The 22,136-nt window shown below is 39.0% G+C and overlaps 1 protein-coding gene across 1 annotated transcript in view; it reads left to right on the forward strand.

Moving 5' to 3' along the window:
• The window catches only part of LOC140515231 (connector enhancer of kinase suppressor of ras 2-like), a 570,766-nt gene that overhangs the window by 330,349 nt on the left and 218,281 nt on the right, over positions 1-22,136 (forward strand). The window contains exon 8 of the mRNA XM_072625828.1: positions 20,111-20,257. Coding sequence (XP_072481929.1) covers positions 20,111-20,257 — 147 coding nt within the window. The remainder of the gene's footprint in view (positions 1-20,110; positions 20,258-22,136) is intronic.

Below are 22,136 nucleotides of genomic sequence, written 5' to 3' on the forward strand. Positions count from 1 at the left end.
AAAAGAGAATCAGGGTTAAAGTGGCATCTTTTATTATTCTAAAAGCATTAAACCAGACTAACTGCTAACCATATCTTAGTTTCTAATAATTCAAACCTGCCATGCACATGATATGTGAGTTATTATACTACTCATGATTTATGATAATTCTAGTGCTAATGGTAAGTCTTTGATAACATCTTATCCTTAAAAGAAATTGTTCTCTAATGGAATTTTAAGTAATATTTTATCAGTTTGTTTTAGGAAAATTGCAATGACAGTCACTGAGGAAAAAAAATTGACAAGCCAGAAAGTGAAGATCTTAAAAGGGAAAATATCATTTGTAAATAAATCGAACTAACCTATGCTGTTTCTACTGATGAGTTTGATCCATATACAGTTTCATATTTATTAGGTGGTGAGTGGGGTAATAAGAGTTATAGGCAAGTCAAGGATATTAATAAAAATTTTAAATTTGTTCTGTAGATTTTATGTAACTGTTGTAGACATCTGAGGCCATTCAATTCCTGAGACCTCCAAAGTAAGTTAGCAAAATAAGATATTGTCTGATCTAACCCCTCATCAAAGGATATCTCATATGAGAATAACTATGCTATTGTCATTCGCCTTATTTGTATTCAGGAAGCAGTTACTAATATTCTTCCTTCCATCCTTGATCTCTTCTTTTCATACTCTTTTCAGCCTTTTATACTGAGAGAAATCTCGCTCTCTCAGACACTGTATGTACTCCTGGCCCCCTCCCTTTCCGTCTCCCTGTGTCAGATTCATTTTCCTTCCTTTCACTTTCAGATCCTCCCTCTGTCATCTTAACTAGCTACCTTGTACCCTTTGAAGGTAGATCATCTTATTTTGGGAAGCACTGTCTCTCCTTTCTCGATGAGCCCAGTCCCTTCATCACAATCTTTCTTTCCAACTCAATGACTTCTCTCCTACTTGGGGAATTCCGTATAATAATAATACCCAGCAACTGCCATCACACTTTAGGGTTTACATCTATTATCTCGTTTGATCTTCACAACAGCTCTGGAAGGGAGGTGCTGTTATTGATGTCCCCTCAAGCTCCCAGTTGATCAACACCTTCAACTCTCGTGACCTGCCATTTCATGCTACTTGAGTCACCCCCAGATGTGTTCATAGCTGAGATGTCACCATTTCCCCAACTGAGCTACCTCGGAATCTCCTATCCTATCTCTCTGCTTCATTCTTCCTAAATGTATTCATCCTCACCACAGATATAGAGTCCTTCCATTTCTCCCTGTTCCCTGAAATCTGTCACTGTGAACTTGGTCACACTTTTCTTCATAAATAGTGCTGGCCTAATAATTAATTAGCTGGTGATAGAGATGGCATATATAAAAGTATGGTGGCAGGAATGGGCATGGTTTCTTCAGGGGCCTGTGAGGAGAGGCTTCACAAAATGCAATGAAAGAACTATCAGTGCAAGGTGGCTTTCTATTCTTAAATTCTATTTTGGGGGTTTGTAATCTTGCATTTTTATAGGTGCTATTGCTTTTATGAGTTACAATTCCTTGACATCATGCCTCTCCGGGGACCAACAGTGACCTTAAAGTGAGGGGCCACAACCACACACCAGAACCTTGCCCCTGGTGGTCTCATTCCTCCATGAGATCAGCAGCTACCTTAGAGTTACAGAAATACGTTGAAGTCGACTTCATATAGGGAGTCAGTTCCTAACATTGAGCTGCAAAAAGATTAAGGCTTTTTCCTTCTCATGAAAGATTTGTTAAATCTTTTATAGAGGTTTCCTGTGAGCATACATGAATATTGAAAGATTGACTCTGAATGCTCTAATGTGCTCCTTGAGACCTGAGGGCAATATTAGATACCTTGAAATATGCAAAGCACAGGACCTTATGTACACAGGAGGAAATAAATGTGTAAAAAGACTCAACCAGGGTTAGCAGAGATATAATAGTGGGCTTCATTCTTTCAAATTCTGAAGAATGTGTGAGGTCAGCTCTAGAGAATTGAGGACGAAATGTATTTTAACACATGTGGATTGATTATAATACTTTTGCCCCACCTAGCCTGAGCCTGGGCCTTCAAAGTATGGAGAAGCAAACTCTCTAAGCTTTATTGAATATTAAAGGAATGAAGGATTCATGTTTGTTCAAATAGATAGCCGAAAATTTGGACCAGACATTGGATCAATTTGATGAGACCTGGAATTACTTTTCCTGGATGCATTTAAGGAGAGAAATACAACTTGCTACATATGGTGGGCTGTTTATGTTCCCTGAGACACTTCCACCTGCTGATTTGTTTTAGCTTTGGCAAGTAGCACCAATATTTAACACACTGTTAAAGGTTTAGTGTTTGACTCTGGAACCTAATAATATATCCTTTTTTAACCATCAATTTCACTCTAAAACTCAGAGGCAAAGAATACTTGTTATTTTAAATGAAATAATCACCCTTGCCTATCTAAATACTGGGCAGCTCTATATTAGGGTGACAGGCAAATAGGAGGTAGAAAGGGACTCTCTGGACCATGCTATCTTTTCTATCATTAGGGGAAGGGACTCCAGCTGAGCTATTATGACTCACCTTGTCATAGTAAAGGTACAACTGAGAGCCAGAAGGCACCAAACCATCAAACAAATGGGCAGCTGCGAACAAAGATCAGGTAACCAGGATGGGGTCAGACACAGATCAAAATCAACCTTGAGTCACCCTAGAAACAGCTGGAGCAAACAAGGAGCTAGGTCAGGTACAACTGAGGTCTTACACTGTCATACCAATATCAGAAATATGAGACCCTCATCCATAGCAGATGAGCAAATCACTAGTTGAAGCTTTAGACAGTAAGAATCAAGAGACAGAGCACAAGAAGAGAGAAAATTACCTTGGAAGCCTTATCTATGCTTTTTGTGGCTCCTCTCATATGAATGACTATCTCAGAGTTCAAGGAACCTCAGACTATCTACTTTAATCCAGACATGAACAAGAATCCCTTTCCCAATATCCCAATAAATGGTCATCTAACCTCTGCTCAAGGATATTTAATGAGAGGGAATCCACTATTTCCTGAAACATTGCTTTCTGCTCTTGGTAAGCTCCAGCCACCAGGAATGACATCTCTACCCCCATCTCTCCCATCTTTCAAAGATCATTGACATATGCACCACTTCTTCCAGTAACCTCACGTACTATATGTCTGAACCTGGTGACTTGAAGTCATCCAGGGCAAGTAGTTACTGCCTTGTTTTGAATTTCAGTTCCCCATTTATGATGTCTTTCCTGTGCTTTCCATTCCCAAGGATCATCTTTCATGACAGAAAACACAGATGGACACTGAGAACTGAGCAGTTCTGCCTTCTCTGTTGTGTGGCCACAGTCCTCTCCACACCACACAGAAAGAAGTCCTGTCTTTGACCCTCTTCTTTGCTCCTAAATGACTAAAAAGTCTCTGTTCCCTCTGCCTTTCTCAGCAGCCTCTGTGCTTTCTAAGTCCTCTTGACACTGTTCTTATAGTCCTAGGTTACATTTTTTGATCTATCTGGTACTATCTTTGCTCTGATTGTCCATCCATGCCTTTTTAATATTTCAGCTGGTTATTGGATTCCTTCTGTGTCCACTCTGGTCTCTTTAAACAACTCTGCCTTTAACTCATCATACAGTTGTTTCTCTTTATATCTTTAGAATTTCATTCTTGAGAGCTTCTAGCCTAATTTCCCCATGGAATTTTAGGAAGAGACTCTACTCATCCTGTCTCTGAGTCTTTTGAAATCTGCTCCCCTAAAATCAAGTTGGATATTACATTGTGACCAATTTCCCTCCCTTTTTCCATCACAAATCCTAAGATAGAATACTCCCTTCCTCTACAGATTCCTACCCTTTCCACCTAGCAACCAGTTCTTGCATGTCGTTGAGAATTAGATCCAGAATTAAAGTTCTCCTCATTAGTTCCTCTTCCCTTTGAAGGATGTTATCGTTACTAAAGCAAGTCCAGAAATTATTAGCTGCAGGGAGAGATCTCCGCCAGATGTCTGGATAATTGAAATTCCCCAACATGACTTTATCATGCCTCTGTGCCAGGCTTGTGATCTATTTCCCCAATTTCCTTCCTCCTAGACAGCTGAGGCAATGGGATTTATTGCTGGCTACTTCCATGGCTTTTGTCTACTTTGAACTTCTTGATGTCTTTGCTGCTAGTATTCATCCTCTGTAGCTCCCCTCTCGGTTATCTAGCTTAGGGGATAAACATGGGTAGTTTGCTCCTACTCCCTTGTTTTTCTATTGGAAGCCCTTTTTGATTAAATTTACAAGACTCCTAAAATGTACATTCTTCTCAGCTTTTGTTGAGTGCACACCATTCCCATCCAGGCATCTACCATTGTCCAGACATTCGAATCCCGTTGCTAGAAACCAGCTTTTTAACTAGTGGTTTACTTACTAAATATGCCTCTCTCTTCTGAAATCCTTGCCTTGAATTGGCAGTAGTGATGAAAATACTACCTGTCTCCCTAAGGTCTTAAGTTTCTTCCCTCAAACTTCCTAATTTTTAATTATGCTTTCTAGATGCCTTCTGGTATTGTGTCTATATGTATCACCCAGAGTGGGTCATAGTCATTTGGTTTGACAAGTCCTCCTAGATTCTCTATTATTGATTCTCTATTACACCGTGAGTACACACTCAGGAAGATAGCAGACCTCTCTGTTGTTTTTAATCAAACCAACAAGTGTCTGTCCTCCTCAGCAGGGAGTCACCAATCACTACTGCTTGTCTCTTCTTCCTCTGATCTTTCCTGGATCATGTCTCACCTGGTAGTACTTAAGAACCCATATCATTATTCCTTGGAGGAAAATCAGCTGCTTCCTCCTCAAAGGACCCAATTTCTTCCTTATTTGGAAAATTCTTTAGTGTTCAGTGGACCTTCTTTCATTTCTACCATCTGTGCCACACACTGCTCCAACCTCCTCACCCAGGTCAGGATTCCTCTCGGCCTGTTATGATTGTTTTTCTTCTTATTTTCACATTGGAGCCATTCAAGGTGCGAGTAATCCTAAACTCATCTAACTCACTATATTCAAATGACTCTAAGCCATGCTTCATATCATATCTGGCCACCAGAAACTGGGAACCTACATAGCATCTTGCTCTGCTACAGCCTGTCCTTCCACCGCCCAGATACCATGACCCCCTCCCATGAAAGAGTTAACCCATTCTGCTTTAGAATCCTCACCTCCGCCCCCACCATGTGGAGCTGTCCTAATTGGTAAATAAGTTCAAAGTCACCTAAGATATTACATGTAGCTGGCCCCAAACCATGCTTCACATCTCATCCAGTCACAGGAAAGCAGGATCCACCCTAGCATTTTTCCAGTTGTCCTGCCTTGTACATCTTCCCCACAACTCACTTTGCACTTCTGGTTCTGGGACCAGTAATCAAATCAGTGATGCCATTGCTACTGACAAGGGCATGACAGTCACTACCCTATGACTCTACTTATTCTCTTGTGACTCCACAGACTAAAATTCCCTTCCTTCATCACCACTCCACTGTACGTATCCCCTAGTAGAATCCCAGTCTCTTGACTGAAGGTGCCATCTCACTTAGTAGCTGTATCCTTAGTGCCTAGTTCAGTGCCCTTTTTTCATTTATTCACTTTATTCTCCCCAAAAATCTGGAAAGTAGACGTGTTCCTTAAATTGCTTTCCTTTATTTTCTAGGAGGGAGGACAGTTTATACTTTGAACATAGTCACTTGGGCATGGCACAGTTTCTATGACAAATGTCGTTTTGAGGAGATTTCATTCCTAAGTTGTCTTTCTGTTTGTCTTAATAGCTTCATAATATCTTGACATCCAAAACCAACTTCTTTTTCCTTGGCTTAACTTATCTTGGCAATTTTTTTAACTTAGACATACTGACCTTTCCTATTTCCTCTAAGTTCACTTTCCTGTTGTGAACTATTTTGCCTTTTATTCAAACCTCTAAGCAAGGCGGTCATAGACCCAATAAAAGTGCCTTGTCTTTGGTCAGCTGGAAATACCCAAGGATCTGGTGGGGTGGCAAACAGTGTTCCAAATCTGTATTCCCAAACCTTGTTTGGAGATGTACTGATATTGGACAGATCACCTGATTTTTATCTTTCCTGGGAAATATCATCATACCGGAAACTTGAACCTCATACTTTGGGAATCCTGTTCCTGGATTATTTCAGGATTCTGTAAAGATCCCCAAATGTTTGCCTACACGTGGAGTAGCCATTGCCTTGATTGTGGCTATAGCTAAAGATATAGTCCCACTCCCAATCTTTAGTATCAAGGTAGGTGTTGAGCTTCAGTCATAAAGCCAGCATAGGATTCTAGATCTTTCTTTGTGATGGGAATCAGCCTCATCTTTTCTCATAGCAATCTTCCAGGCACAGAATAAACCACTGCCCTTTCAAAATATTGCCTCATCCAGAGTATAGTGAAAAGGATACTTCAATGGGACTCAGTTGGCCTGGGTCTTCTATTCATTATCTATAGGACTTGGCTAAGTCATTTCTCCTCTCTCTAAAACGAGAGTATTGAACTAGATAAGCTCTAAGGTCCTTCCAGGTCTAACACTTTATAGGCTGAGTGTGGCTCAGTGTAGTTGAAGATAAATTTCTGGAAAAGACTGTAGAGAGTCATCTAAGATCTCAATCCCTTCTCAATATAGATGAAGATACCAGATGACAATACATCAGTGCTATACATATTATATGTATGCATATACATATACATATTACTATAACATGTAAATTCTGTGTTTAGGATTTAGGGGCAAAGATCCAAACTATTTTTAGGGTTACAGTCTGTAATATTGGCAAGACTTGGTCCCAAGATATTTCTGAAGAGCTAAGCACAGAGCTCGCAGCACATAAATGCTCGCTTGTTTCTTTCCTCCAATAATGCAGTGAAAACAAATCACCACTTGTACCTATACTAGATTGCAAAGACTGGAATTGCAAAATCTGCTGAAATCTTATTCTTCAATTGTAGTTCTTTTTCCTTTAGTATTTTTTTAGGTAGATGCTGGCTGGATTGGCATTTCATATCTCAACATGGCACCACAGATTACATTGCGGGACAGGACACACATTCAGTTCATTAGCAATTAGCAGGTTTTTCCCTAATGATGGGAGAAAAAATTCTCAAGGCCATCAATAAAGCTTGCCAGACATCCACAGATTGCTGTCAGCAAGTAGTTATAGCAGGGTGGAGTTCAGCAAGTAGACCTTTTACCTCTGATTTCAGCTTAAAGCTGTTTCTGTTGCAATCTATTGAACCAAATATATAAAAAAGGATAAGTTGAAAAACATCCACTGAACCTGCCCATAGCATGGTTGATCCTTGCAGCTTCTGGGAATCTGTCAAATTAATTCATTTCTAGCCTGAGGTATTGCTTTGTATTTTTCTCTTTTGATCCCAGTAATTGTATTACAGCAAATTCCCTGGTCACAGCAGATCACTAGGACACTAGAATTTTTTCTTTTCTCAGTTTTTAAGTTATATAACAGGGAGGGGGAAAGAAGGAACGTAGGTCATAGAAATAATAGTTTAAAATAATGTTTGATTTTCTCTGTAAGCTGTTTTTATGACTGCTCCACTTTTCTTTTAAAGCCAAAGGCTGAGAGTAATTTTTCCTTTATTTTTTTCCCAAAGAGGAACCATAATAGTGATGGCATATGATCCTGCTGCCTTTATTGCCCTTTGTTTCTCTAATGCTCCATTACAACATAGATGGTTTGCAGTTGACAAGTCTCAGCAGAGGTCACCATCCAGCCCTCTGCAATGCCCCATCAGAGAGCAGCTGGAGTGGAATGCGTGCTTGTTTATGGATGGTTATGTTGGCTCTCCTTTGCAGGCCTGGCCTTTATGGGTAGGCAGAGTAATTGGCTATCCGTTTGGTGTGGTGTGAGGAGTTAGTAAAGACATACCCTCTCTCCTGACCTTTGGGTTAAGCATTGTTCTCTTGTTAGGATCCTTATAAGAAATATAACTGTCCCCACATATGCAGCACTTGAAGTGTCTTGGATCTTTGTATGAATGAATTGGTCAGAAAGTCCTTCCCTCACGGAAGCCACTGGGCCACATGAAGGCAGTTAAGGGTGTCCAACAGAAAAGGGTTACAGAAAGGGAAAATGAGATATACCAAAGATTTCAGGGAGTCCTTAGATTTTCTTCAGGTCAACATTGCCCATTTGTGTTTCATTTAACACAATAGATCACCATTGTTTTTATTGACTCTCTCCTTTCCCCTCCAGTCAAAAGTTACTTAGTGTTTTCATGCCAGAATACGGGAGGACAGGGTGAATGCTGTTGATAAAATCGGAGGTGCAGCTGTATTGACTTATCATATGCCCAGCTTCAGAGCTCCCTCAGGAGACAAAGGAGCCAATGGGAGTTTGGGGTGCAGAGAGATTATTCCATTACAAAAGGTATTAGTCCCCTAGATGTTCAAATGCCATTATTAGCTTTACACATGGTGTTACCAGATTGCCCAGACGCAGGAGAATATCTCTTAGGATTGACTGCTAAAGTCACTGACCTGTGCCACTCACAAATTATTGGATATCTGTAATGTTTTAGCCATTGCACAGAAATAAACGACGTGGTTACTGCCTTTCTCAGAACTTTTATTCAAAAGTGGCAGAGTGATAACATGATATAAAACTTGGCATCAAGAGTTTTGAATCTCACTTTTGACACTTGGTAGCTGTATGTCCATAAGCAAGTCACTTGACTTGTCCAGGTGTTGCATATCATTCCAATAGCTAGGATTAGGCAGTGGTCACTGTTATAGCTGGAACCGAGAGATCCTTTGTCCATTCCTTTCTGTATAAAGTCATCCTGAAATTCCAGTTTCCTATAAGTACCAGGGATTGCTGAAGCATTATTACTTTTGCATTTTATTTTGTCTTGCTATATTACTGATTGTCTATTGCATATTACTCTTGTGTATTTGATTCTAAACTCCTTGGGGACAGTGATCAGTCATATGTTTCTGCTGTAGCTCCCGCTCATCTGGTATTATCTGGAAAGGAGGTGCCCCATCAGGGTGAACTTTCTGGGCAACTGTTACTTACGCCCTGTAAGTTGCATTTTAATCACTGTTGATGAAAATATTTCTTAAATATATGCAATGTTTCCCTTGTTAAATAATACACTGAACATAGTCTCCCTTTTTACTGATGATAGGTTGTTGTGATGAACATAAGTAACATGCTATGTTTGAGCACAGTGACACCTTCAGAGGCTTTTGAAATGTGTGTGCCAGACTGGCTGTCACCCTGTCACCTGGATCCCTGGCTGTGCTTTTAAGAGGTCTTGGCTTTTCTCCCCAGGATTGATGTGTTTGTTCTGGTGCTGGCCTCCAGGAAGCCTGGGCACCACATTTTCAAAATCAGTGGCCTTGTTTATATATTAATGAATGTAATGTAAATCAATATAGACTGGAGGAGAAATAATCAATGTTCAGCAGAATTCAACCAATTGTAATATAAATTGGTTGGCCTTCAAGGAATCCGAAGAAAGCTCTACCTTCTACCTAAGAAGTGCACTGTGCCAGCTTTCAGGATGACCCTTTCCCTCCTCCCCGATCACTTCTTCTTTAGAATGATAGCATTTTAGATATGGAGGGAAGTCTATGAATCATTGAATCTAACCCCTGCATTTTATAGATGAGGAAATTTGGTAGAAGAACCCAAATTAGAAACTAACCAAGCTCTGTGCTGTTTCCACTGTACTCACACCAGGCTGCTTGGTGGGGCCACAGTTGTGCTCCACCTCTGGCTAAGTGAGGCCTTAGCGGAGGCCTTTCTCGGGTCCTCAGAAGTATTTAGCATGATGCTGAGGAAAGGTTGTCAGTAAATAATTGCTCATTGCTTTAGGTTCAGTTTGTTTGTTTGTTTGTTGTCCACAATGATGTAGTAGATAATCGTTGTCTGTAGGCTAATAGACGTTTTAGGAAATAAAAATATTGTGAAACATGAAATAATGTAGGATTCAAAAACATTCTGTCTAAATGAATTTGTATTGCTAACATATTTATACTCACACCTCTATTAAATGGGTAATGATTTCTATGTCTTTGTTTAATGATTGCATAATTATCTATAATATTTCTTTGCTTCTTATCAACAGAAATGTAGTTCCTTTGGTATTAGCCCTTGGAAATCATTCTGCTACTTCTATTCTTACTGATTATCTAAAAAGAAATAAAAAGCTAGTCCTTGTTCAGCTAGCATGCTTTATGTGTTAGAAATCATTAGGCTGTCCCCCATGCGATGTCTATTCTTTCTTTGATTTATTGAATCTTTGAGGATAAAATATATTAGCATTTTACAAGTTGCTGTTAATTTCTTTTCCTTGGTTCCACCTAAAATGGAACCATTTCTCTTTTCTTATTCAACCATAGAGGAGACTTCGCCTTTGCTTCTCTTTTCTCCTTCACTCTTTAATCTGAAACATTGGAGTTGCTTCAGTGATTGCTGATTGTGACTCAGTAATGACTGGTATTCCTGACATTTATCAGATTATAGCAAGGCTAATTAGTTCATTGTTTTTCAGTCTCTTCAAGTCCATATAACTAATGTGAGGCTGATTACATTCTCGAATGCACACTAAAATAAATTTATATCTCCTTCCTCGTACAATTCTACAATTTTGAATTCAAATGCCTTTTTGAGTGGATTAAAATGAATTTACACCTTCTACTGAGAACAAGTCCAACAAGAGGGAAAAATTTATTTCTTTTTTTCAGTGACTATAGTCCAATTTAACCTATTTGTTATGAGTTTTCTTTGACAATGTTTCTCTCTAAAATTCTCTAATTCCCCAAGCAAGTTTTTAATTCTTAGGGCAGATGTGCACTTACTTCTGGGCCTAGGAGTCACTTATTTGAGCCTGTTGCCAAGACAGCCAAAGTGAGTGCTTAATTGGAAAGCATAAATAATACCCAAGTAACACTATGGGAGCATGTACATAGAATTTAGATTTGAGGGAAGGGAGAAGAGAGAGACAGAGTTGTTTTCATTTATTTCATGTGGAGCTGTTAGCATCAGCCAGAAAGTGACTGGCTCAAATGTATTTGACTGGGAATGTGCTATAGCTCTCAGAAGGGTGGGTCTGAGGCTCCTCCATGTGGGCTGCAATTGAGTGGTGCTCCAGGAAAGCACCAACCTGTTGGGAGGTTCATGATGCTGAGGGCAAAAACTAGAGGGGGAGAGCTGAGGGAGGAAGGGCCCTTAAAGGGTACAAGCACATTCCCATTTTAGGTCTGATAACATGGGACAGCTTCTTTATTTATTTGGCGGGGGGGGGGGGGCGATTGCTGTACTGAACAAGCATTGAACATGTGAATTTCTGTATATACAAAGGAAAAGAAAAAGAGAATTATATATGAAACAGACTCATGCACATGCACACACACACACACACACACACACACACACACACACATACACACACACAGACATTAACAATGATAAAACTGCTAATTGCTGGCTTTATCAGTGTTAGCCTCTTACCAGGAAGTTTGTCTAGAAGTAAAGAAAATAGAGTTCATAAAGCTTTTATATGTTCTAAGAATGGCAAATTGACCCTGTGCAATCAGAGAAAGACCTACTCATTGGGAGGAGAGACAAGTTTTGGAATCATTTGTGTAATAAGACTTAAGGTATTTTATCTCAATTGTGCAATATACCTGAGAGATATGAAGGACTGTGGTCAGGGAACTCCTTTGCTTAAAATATGTTGTTATCGAGATTCAGATGATGGGTTTGTTTTCTATATTAGTCATTTAGTTTCAATATATTCTATAATGAAGGATTGCACAGTTTACATAGGCCCACTGTCTTGAAAATGTATGTCAATAGACTGAAGGAGCAGCCAGCAAGAAAAGAGTATGGATGACTTAGTGCCAATCAGAGCAGTGGCTTTATCTTCAAATATAAAGGATAGTGCTTTCCTCCCCACCCCCGCCCCTGCCGTGACATGAATGCTGTGGAAGTTCTAATTTGCTCCAGGCTCATTTCTGTAGACAGACATTATTGAAATTAGCCATGCTGATCTTCTCTGCTCCATTAGGGTCATTTTACTGTTAGCTCCCATTACAGGAGAAGTACCTTAGTCTATATTATGAAACCTAATTATTGAATGTACACCTTGGAAAATTCAGAGGAACAGATTCCTCTCAGTGGGATAGAAATCTTGAAAGAGATAATACTATAAAGTAGCTAGAAATTGTTTAGAATTACTAAGGCTGGTGGTTTAATATGTCCAGCTCTGGGTCATGGACCACTTCATTCTCAGCATAGATTTGCAGATTGCTGTAATGACTTCCATATTCCCAAAGATATTTTTAGGGCTGTAATTGATGAGTCCCCAGATTTTTCAGGGTTTTCTCCTATGCTTCCTAGTATTCAGCTTTTCAGCCTATTCTGAATAACATATAATCGTCATGTTTAATAGGTTTTCATTACCATTTCTACTTGAGAATAATTTATTATCAACTTGTTAATTATTTATCATTTCCTGTTAATGGGAGGTAAAATTACAGAAGTGCTTGAATTCTAAAATGATATATGTGAAAATCAAAAGCCATCTCCTAGCTCTTTTAGATATGATTAAATTAATATATGAACAACTTGATGATGGATTGTATGCAAACAAAATGTAGAATTGTGAAGTCTAGTTGATTCATTTTAATTTGTCGTTCCGATCCTATAGCATCCAGACAACTAACTGCTTTTTAAAATATTAGTGACAACTTGAATACCATACCTTTTTTAAAAAAATACATAATTGGACAACTAAATAATTCTTTTCTTTCCCTGTTCTTTTCCACATTGACTCTTTCCCTATTTCACTGGATTTGAGCAGCAAAACTGGCATGATCCCCCTTTCACTGTATTCCCAGGGCAGTTTTCCTTTGTACCTTTCAGTTAGAAGTAGGTAGCTGTGAATGGAGATGGGGGCAGAATACTTCACATGCCCAATACTTTCTCTTGCTCATTCACTGAATCTTTCAAATCGTTAGGGTTCCCTATAGAGAAAATGAAAGCTAAAGCACATTCAATTCAGTTCAACACCATTTATTAAATACATGCTGCATGTGGGGTATCTTTAGCCTGGGGAAGAAATGATTCAGAGGGACTTGATAGTTGACTTCAAGTACAGACAGTACTTGCTCTAAGTGGACTGTGCTGCAGACCTCTACATAGAGTGATTTTTACGTAATGCAAATTTACCCATAAGTATGGAAGGGAAGGTGGCAGGAAGGGGACCCCTGCCCTGGAGAGAGGGGACCTGCACAGGGTTCAAGGAAACATGGAGTCCAGGGACAGAGAAGTGAGAGCAGGAGGAGGAACATGCGGCAGTCCAGGGCCAGCCACATAGGGGCCTGACCAAATCAAAGGGAAGAACAGGAGTGGGGCCACATGTGGGGACCTGACACGGGGGACAGACATGCAGTACCAGAGCACAGATGGATGGAGGGCAGACTAACAGGGCATACATGCATGGAGTGGCTGTGGTTGTGCTTCCAATTCTTCTGCTTTCATTGAAATTTTGAGAGGGGGCATTGTGGGGCAGGGGGACTGTTCGGGGAGGAGGTCATAGAGCACTGAGCTGAGGGGCATGAGTAGAGACAGAAAGCACAGCACTGTATAGTAAACATAGGTGGTTTTGTGGAATGTGGATTTCTTTCAGAATTCTCTATGTAAAGTTGAATTTGCATAATGCAAGTTTACATAGAGCAAGAACTGTCTGTATCTGAGAGCCTGTCATGTACAATGGGTATTCAGGTCAACCTGTATGGACCCACAGGCAGAGCACAGGTAGGAGCAATGGGTAGAAGCAGTGGTTGTTATAGGCTTGAAGTAAGGAAGAACATCATGACAGTTAGAGCTGTCCAACAATGGAACGGGGTTTTGAAGGTTGTGTGTTTCCCCTCAGTGGAGGTTCTCCTGAGCCTGGATCTGGTATTGCTGGTCTGATATAGAGGGCACTCTTGGTTAGGTCTATGTTGGAATAGATGGCTTCTGAGTTCCCTTCAGTTCCGAAATCCTGTGCAGCATTCTGCTATCTATGAAGGGAGTTACAAAGATGAATAAGATTCTATCCTTACCCTTGTGGAGCTTACAGGTTAGTAGGAAGATACAGTACATATGTAAATCCCTATGCTACAAAACAGAGCATGAGAAGTATGTGTTTGTGAAAGTTTAAAAACCCCCGAGAAAACCCAAGACTAAACGTGGATTCTCCACCCTCATCTTGCCTGACCTTCTCTGTAGTCTTTGACACCTTTGTTCACTCTCTTCCTCCTCTTGGATACTTTCTTTATCCTATAGGTTTTCATGACACTCTTCATCCTTGGTTTTCCTCCTCCTACCAAACTGACTGCTCCTCAGTTTCCTTTGCTGAATCCTCTCCTGTCTCAGTCCCACTAGTCATAGATGGCCTTCTAGGCCCAGTCTGGAACCCTCTTTTTTTCTCCCTCTATACAATCTTGGTGATCTTATCTGAACCCATGGGTTCAAATATCATCTCTATGCAGATGATTCCCAGGTCTATATATCCAGTCCTAATCCTAAAACCTAAGCTCCAGTCCCATATCACCAACTTCTTGATGGACATTTCAAACAGAGTGTCCTATAGACATCTCAAACTCAACATGTCCAAAACAGAATTCATTTATCCTCTGAAACCCTCACCTCTTTTTCATGGAGGGTACTACCATCCTCCAAGTCACCCAGGCTCTCAACCTTGGTATCATCATTCACTCTCAACTTGTACTTAACAGTCCCACCCCCCATATCCAGTCTGTTGTCAAATGTTGTTTTTGCCTTCACAACAATCTCTTGATTACCTCTCCTCTCTACCCACACAGCCACCTCCCTACTACTGGTCCTCATTGCTTCTCACCTGGACTCTTGCAATAACCTTCTAATTGGTTTCCTTGATTTGTGTTTCTCCATTATAATCTTTCTTCCACTCAGCTACCAAAGTGTTTTTCCTTAAGCACATCAAACAGTGTTTACCCTCTCCCACCTCAATAAACTCCAATGGCTCCCTATTACCTCTAGGATCAGAAATAATGTCCTCTGCTTGATATTTTAGTAATAATTTAATAATATTTAAATAGCCTTTCATAACCTGATATCTAGGTATCTTTCAAGTCTTCTTGCACTTTATTCTTCTCCATGCACTCTACCATCCAGATATATCAGCCCACTTGTTGTTACTTGAACACAACACTTCATCCCTCAACTCTGTGTCTTTTGCTTGGTTGACCCTCATGCCTAGGTTACCCTCCTTCCTCAAACCTACCTCTTTGTTTCTCTGATTCCATTCAAGTCTTTGCTCCTTCTTCAGCTGGTAAGTGTTCAAAGCTGCATTTGAACTCAGACCTTCCTGACTCCAGGCCCAACACTCTAGCTGTGGTTAGAGAGCATTAAAGCGATTCTTTTTTATTATTATTTGGTATGTCCTTGGACATCATCCTAACTCTTAAGTGAAGTTGCAACTAACTGACAGTCATAGAATCACGGCAGCCTTTTAGTTTGACCCATGTCCTAAAGGAATTTCCATGATAGCGTACTTGAAAAATGGTCATCCAGCCTCCCCATCCAGACCTCTAAAAAGGGATAACCCATCACTTCTCAACATTGGAGATTTCTAATTGTTGGGAAAGTTTTCCCAACTTCGAATCTAAACTTGCCACCTTTATAATTTCTATCCAGTTCACCTAGCACAAAGTGACTATTATATCCATGTTAACTTCTTGTTGGTGGTGGTGGTGGTGGTGATGTGGTGATGGTGGTAAGACAGAACGATTACATATATGAATCCTAGCATCTTCTGAGAGTCAAACCTGTGTAGCAGATAAATTAGTAGAGAAACCTGTTTTTCCTTCCCTGTAACTTCCCCCAAATAACCTGATAGGATAGACCAAGTACTTGAATGTGCAAATATATGTTCTAATTCAGAAATTATTTATTGAACACCTGCTGTATACCCAACATCACTTAGGTACTATGGGGATGAGGAAAAAGCAAAAAATAGTTCTTGACCTTTGTTTCTTATGATTACTAACATGTCATTAGTTAGAAGTTCAGAGAGCATACTCTGTGGATACTTCATTGTTTCTACTTCTATTTTTATTTCTGAAAAAAAATCATAGCACTTGGTCAGTTTTTGGGTTTGGTCAAAGTCTTCTAAGTAACTTCAGTTAAAAATTCTTATGGAGAATATGCATATAACTATTTGTCAAGGTTTAAGCAATGCAACTAAAATTAAATTGAGAAACTGATTTTTTTTTTCAAAATTGACTTTCCAGCAACCTCATAAACGGAAACAAGGATGGGATATGAGAAGGTGGGGAAGCATGAGGTCACAGGCCATCTGTAATCACTGATATTACCAAATGAACATTAATGCATCACATACCAAGAAGGCTGCTGTTTTACTGTGTATAAGAAAATAATTTACATTTCTTAACTTTTATGAAGCAGACCTTTGGTGGGTAGTTAATTTAACCTGCTGGTACTATTCCCAAGTTGAGTGGGCAAACCTACAAAATAAGCAAGTTAAAACATCTGGGTTGTGCCGTTGATTACCTAGGAGTTTTTAAAAGTCTCATGATTACTTAAATTCCTGTACTAAGCCACCCTCAGGTGATATAAATCTCAATGGCAACTCTCCATAATCAGCACAAATTCCTATTTCCTATGCCAGTAGGTGAACTAAAAGATGAAACATTCCCACTAGTGAGTAGGGCTTTGGAAAATATCTCAGTGTCCCTTCCCAGATGCTGTCAACTCCAAAGTCTCCTAATTCTTAAGGAATTTTAATGTTGAAATTTGAGCCAGATGTCGACCAATTTCAGCAATTCACTGGCTCATTGAAATTCTTAATTATCTTGTGGAAATGCATCAGATTTGTTATTGTTTTTACTGTAAAACTTAATTTTTATAAGGATAATGGTTGAATTTTCACACTCAAAATTATGAAATCAGTTGATAAGTTTTGCTTGTAAGTCAAGTGGCAGATGGCTGACATTGGAGAAGCTTTCTGCATGTGTGTTCATTTATATAGCATAAAAGGAAGAGGGAGATACAAAGGTGTCACCAGTAGATGCCAAGAAAATGTTAGGAGGTTAGCCATAGAGCTAACAGAAACCAAATATTTTTCTTCTAATTAGAAAAGCTTGTAATGTGCTCCAATGACACGCTAACCAGCTTTGAATATCCTGGTGAGGACAAAGGTACATTGGCTCTCATATGACTGTCACTTACCTTTTATTGAGCTATTGGCCAAATAATATATTTTGTACATAGAGATAGCTACAAGAGGAAATAACATCTAGACAGTCAGGAAATAAAATCTAGACTGTCAACACCTGCTAGACTAAAGTTATTGTAAGTGATATCTTGCATACCAAGCAGGAGAGAGATAATACTGACTAGAAATATGTGGATATATCATTTTTCCAAGTGGAGCTAAAAAATATATTGGCAAGACTTTCTGTATAAAGCCCAACTTGTATCTGAAAAAGGAAAAAAGTCATTTTTTTGTCTGTGTGAAAACTCAGTGATGCCACCCAATCAATTACTGAAATTCTTCTCTGACTAAATCAAGTGGATGATTTTAGGCTTTTTAAAACTGCTGATTCCACTTGGGCAGATTTTCCTCTCCTTCACACTCTTATCTTGCTAAGGAAAGTTCCATGACAGTTCCATCCAGGGCTATGCCCACAGTAGTTAAGAACCATGCAGAGACTACCCCCAAACTACTATTTCAAGTCTGTTCTCTTAGGACCAGTGGGGCTCAAGTCCAGCCTAAGAACAATTTTGAGCCATCCCATTAATTCTGATTTATACTGGCCTGAGAATAGCCAGAGGTGTCAAATCTTTCCCCATTCCCTCCTTGGATGACCTGGCGGGGGGGGGGGGGGGGGGGGGGGGGGGGGGGGTTCATTTTTATCTGCAAAGATATAGTGAAGTAGAGAATTGAAGCAACTTATTTTTCCTGTTGTCTACGTGTTTTACAACCAAAGTACTTTAGGCCCTAAATTAGCCAGATGGTTGCTCTTAATTTTCTACCTTCATGGTCTATATAAGGGGTTCACAATACAGTTTTTAAATTGAGTCCATGTGACTTGAATTTTCTTCACTTGTTAATTTCCCTTTAAAAGCAGTTCGCCTCTATTCTACATGTCGTATTCTAAGCCTGAAGATGCTTTTTCCCTCCTAGAAGATCCCTTTGTCCTATTTGTTTCCATTATGTCCATACATTCTTCACTGGAATTCTTATTCTCTTTCTTTCATCCAGTCATCTGAGCTGAAAGAAAGAGTGAATATCTTCTACTCTTAGGATTTACAAAATACAATTTCAATGACATTATAGAACTATTACACAGTGACCATAATATACTGTTAGTACATGATGGTCAATATGTAATGTGATTATGACATCAAAGTCCTTTCAAGCCTCGATGGAAATAGATAATGCCATTGACTGCGTGATATGTGCTAATTACTTTCCCAATTACTAGATTTCATTATCTAACAGAAATCTTGAGCTATCATTGTATGGGTTGCTCTTCCTGCTGGCTAAAAATATGCTTTCCTTATTCACAAACTCCTGGAATCTCAAAATGTTAATGGACCTTAAAGTTTATCTAGCCCATCCCATATCTGAGCATGAATCCCCTTTACAACATCCCTGATAAAGACCTCCATTGTTCAGCAACTCACTGCCTCCCAAAGCCCTATTTTATTTTTGGACAGCTTCCCTAAGCAATTTTTGCCTATAGGCAAGGAGATGAATGAGATGACCTCTAGAGCACCCTTTTCTGTGATGTCACTTTTCTCATCCATTAACTCATGAGAATCTCACAACATCCTCTGAGAACTGGACAGAACAGATGCTATTCTCCCCTATTATAAAAATGTGGCAGCTAAAGGAAACTCAAGGGCTACATTCACACAAGACTGAATTGAAAACAAGTTAATTAAAACTGGTTGTGTAAATGGGTTTTTCCTGTCTTTAACATCTGCATTTTCACAATCTATTGATGTCACTTCTCAGCCATGGGTCAATCTCATCGGAATACCTAGTCTACTATTTAAGTCTTTTCAGAAATATTTACCAAGCATCTATGCTGTACACTTAAACATATTCCTACTTTGTGCTATAATTTTTAGTTTAATTCTGAGAAAAGCAGGAACTGTTTGTGCAGAATGGAAATTTCTGTTTGACTTAAATTTGATATCATTTTATACTTTCTTGGAATGCTTAATGGAATTGTTATGGTAATGCTCATTGAAGAGGTATATATCAAAAAGACTTTATTACAAAGCAAGTTCTGCCTTTTCCTATCCCTCTACTAAAATCTAGAAAAGTGAGTACAAGGAATTCTGCAACATTTTTGTGTAAAAAATTGAGTTTTTTTATTTGAATGTATTGCTTAATTGATTATTATGATGGGAAAAGGAAATTAGATATTTTTTAAATCCTCATTGACCAAGAGACCTATGGTTATTTTAACATAAGCAAGAAAATTTTTGTAAGGCACACTGTTTTCCATAACTGTAGATATGGTTCATAATGATTCCTAAAATTCCATTGCTCTCAATGGACTTATTGATATTTCAAATAAATGATTGTTGATCTTTAATTAAGACCTTGAAGATGTTATGTTAGTGTTACCCTATGATATTCCCAGAAAAAAAAATTAACAGCTTCAATTACAATATTGGAAATATATTTCATAATTATTCTCTTACTATTATTCCTAATTGTTTAGTGAAATGCAGCAAGAGATATTAAAAGTGATAATTCAGTGTGCTTTGCCATAATTTGTAGCAAAACTCTGGGTTTTTAGTTGCTAAACCCATCCATCTCCATTATCAAAGAATGGCATTGATGTTATCAGTCTCATGGAAGAGGAATTGAAATTTAATAAACAATCTTCTTGTTGATGCTGAACAAATTAAAATGCAATTCTTCTTTAATATATCCCTTGCAATTAGTAAGAGACTTCACCATAGCTTAAATAAATTAAACCCAAAGTAATTTTTTTTAAATTAATCCTGGACTTTTTTCTCAGGTTGGGTGGCAATTAAAGAACCTAGTAAGCATAATGAAGGAAGACCCACGTGGAGCCCGTGTGACCCTGAAGAAGCATCCTCAGAACATTACTGGTAATTCTTCTTCGATTGTGAAGAACGTGAGGTGGGAGCCTCATCCACTGGAGGTAAGAACTTGATTAAGGTCTCTAACCTGTTCTCCATAAGTTCTCCACTGTTCGATGAGTATGAAGACATGCTCATTTTCACTGACTTGAGGTAAAATCAGCATACTGATTATATTAGAAATAAGATATTTACAGAGCACTTTAAGGTTTGCAAACTTTTGATATATATTCTCTCCTTTGGTCCTCATAACTACCTTGTGTGGTAGGTGCTATTATTACCCCCATTTTACAGGTGAGAAACTGGAACTCAGAGGAGGTAAGTGATTTGTTCAGGCTCACACACCTAGAAAATATCTGGAGTAGTATTTGAATGCAAGTAATTGGAAGGAAAAGGCAGCTGGGGGCTCTATAGTGGATAGAGTGCTGGCCTGGAGTCACAAAAGCTCATCTTCCTGAATTCAAATCTGGCCTCAAACAAGTACTAGCTGTGTGACCCTGGACAAGTCACTTCACCCTGTTTGCCTCAGTTTCCTCATCTGTAAAATGAGCTGGAGAAGGGCATGGCAAACCACTCCAGTATTTCTGCCAAGAAAACCCCATTGGGGTCACAAAGAGTTATACACTACTGAAAAGACTAGACAAAAAGAACACTGACAAAGTATTAATAACAATAACACTAATAATTGCTATTATTGTTGTTGCTATTATAGGAAGCCACATGGTATAATCAGTGGATCAAGAAGCAGTTTCAACATCAGAATAACTTTTTCTTCGCACTTCTGACACATCCTGGTTGTGATCTTGAACAAGTTGTTTGACCTCTCAGGGCTTAGGCCCCAAGATTAGAAGTTACAGAACACTTGCTAATCTCCATTGGTACAGAGAATTTCCTCACTGTGGAGCTCCCTGCACTGATCCAATCACAAGTTCAGACTAATGATAATAATAATATTAATGAAGAATTAAAGACAGAGAGGCAGCTGCAGCGTAGCCTTGTCAGGAGGGGGCTGATGTTAGGATTAGGGAAGCCCTGGTTTTAACATAGGCCTGCAAAACTTAAGTAGCTGTGAGCCTTTGGGCTGGTCTTGGAGTCTATTTCCAAGGTTACTGGGAAGAAAAAAATGAAGTAATGTAGTAGAGGAATATAATAAATAATAAAATAGAGGACTTTCCTTTACTATATTACTTTGACCTTTCTAGCCAGCCAGACTTTGGGCACAAGTTCTACTATCTACTAAATGAAGACTTAATGTGCTTGTTTGGGTGAGACACTAAAAAGGCGTGTCCTGTGAAAGAGTGGTCCAAAAAAACAGCCATCAGAGCCTCTGGTTTCCTGCTTTTCCATGGTGTGTACTGAGTGACAAGAATATAACACATGTGCAGGAACAGAAGTGGACTTCTGTTATGTTCACTGTCGGAATTTCAAAAAGCCTTTTCATCTCTGTATAGGAGTGATTGTATCAGTGTTAACCTACTGGCATGACACCTCTAATTCTTAATTCTCTGAAAGCAGATCTAAGATCATTTTACCCCAATAATACTAACAAGGACTTAAAAAAAATCTTGGCCATAGGTAAAGTTAGATTTAGTTGTTTTTCTTCTGGATGATTTTTGAAGAGCCCTGTTCTTGAAGAACTGTCTTTCATAGCAATGGGATAAAAAAACATCAGGCATGACTCACTCATAGACCTTGAGTTGAAGGACATATACACGAAGCAGGACATTCAAACCTTGTCCTTATTTTTTAATGGAAGGAACTCTTCTTGAGATGAAACATAATTCTGCTAAGCATGAGCAGACTTTAAATCTTAGTGGGGCTTCTGTTATAGGGATTATGCATTTGTGACAGAATCATTTAATGATATTTCTTGTGCTCCTCAGTCCATATAACCTGACAACAGAGGCATGTGTCTTTAGAAATTAATTTAATAAGCAGAGC

The sequence above is a fragment of the Notamacropus eugenii genome, chromosome X (assembly GCF_028372415.1).
Source record: "Notamacropus eugenii isolate mMacEug1 chromosome X, mMacEug1.pri_v2, whole genome shotgun sequence".
Lineage (NCBI taxonomy): Eukaryota > Metazoa > Chordata > Mammalia > Diprotodontia > Macropodidae > Notamacropus > Notamacropus eugenii.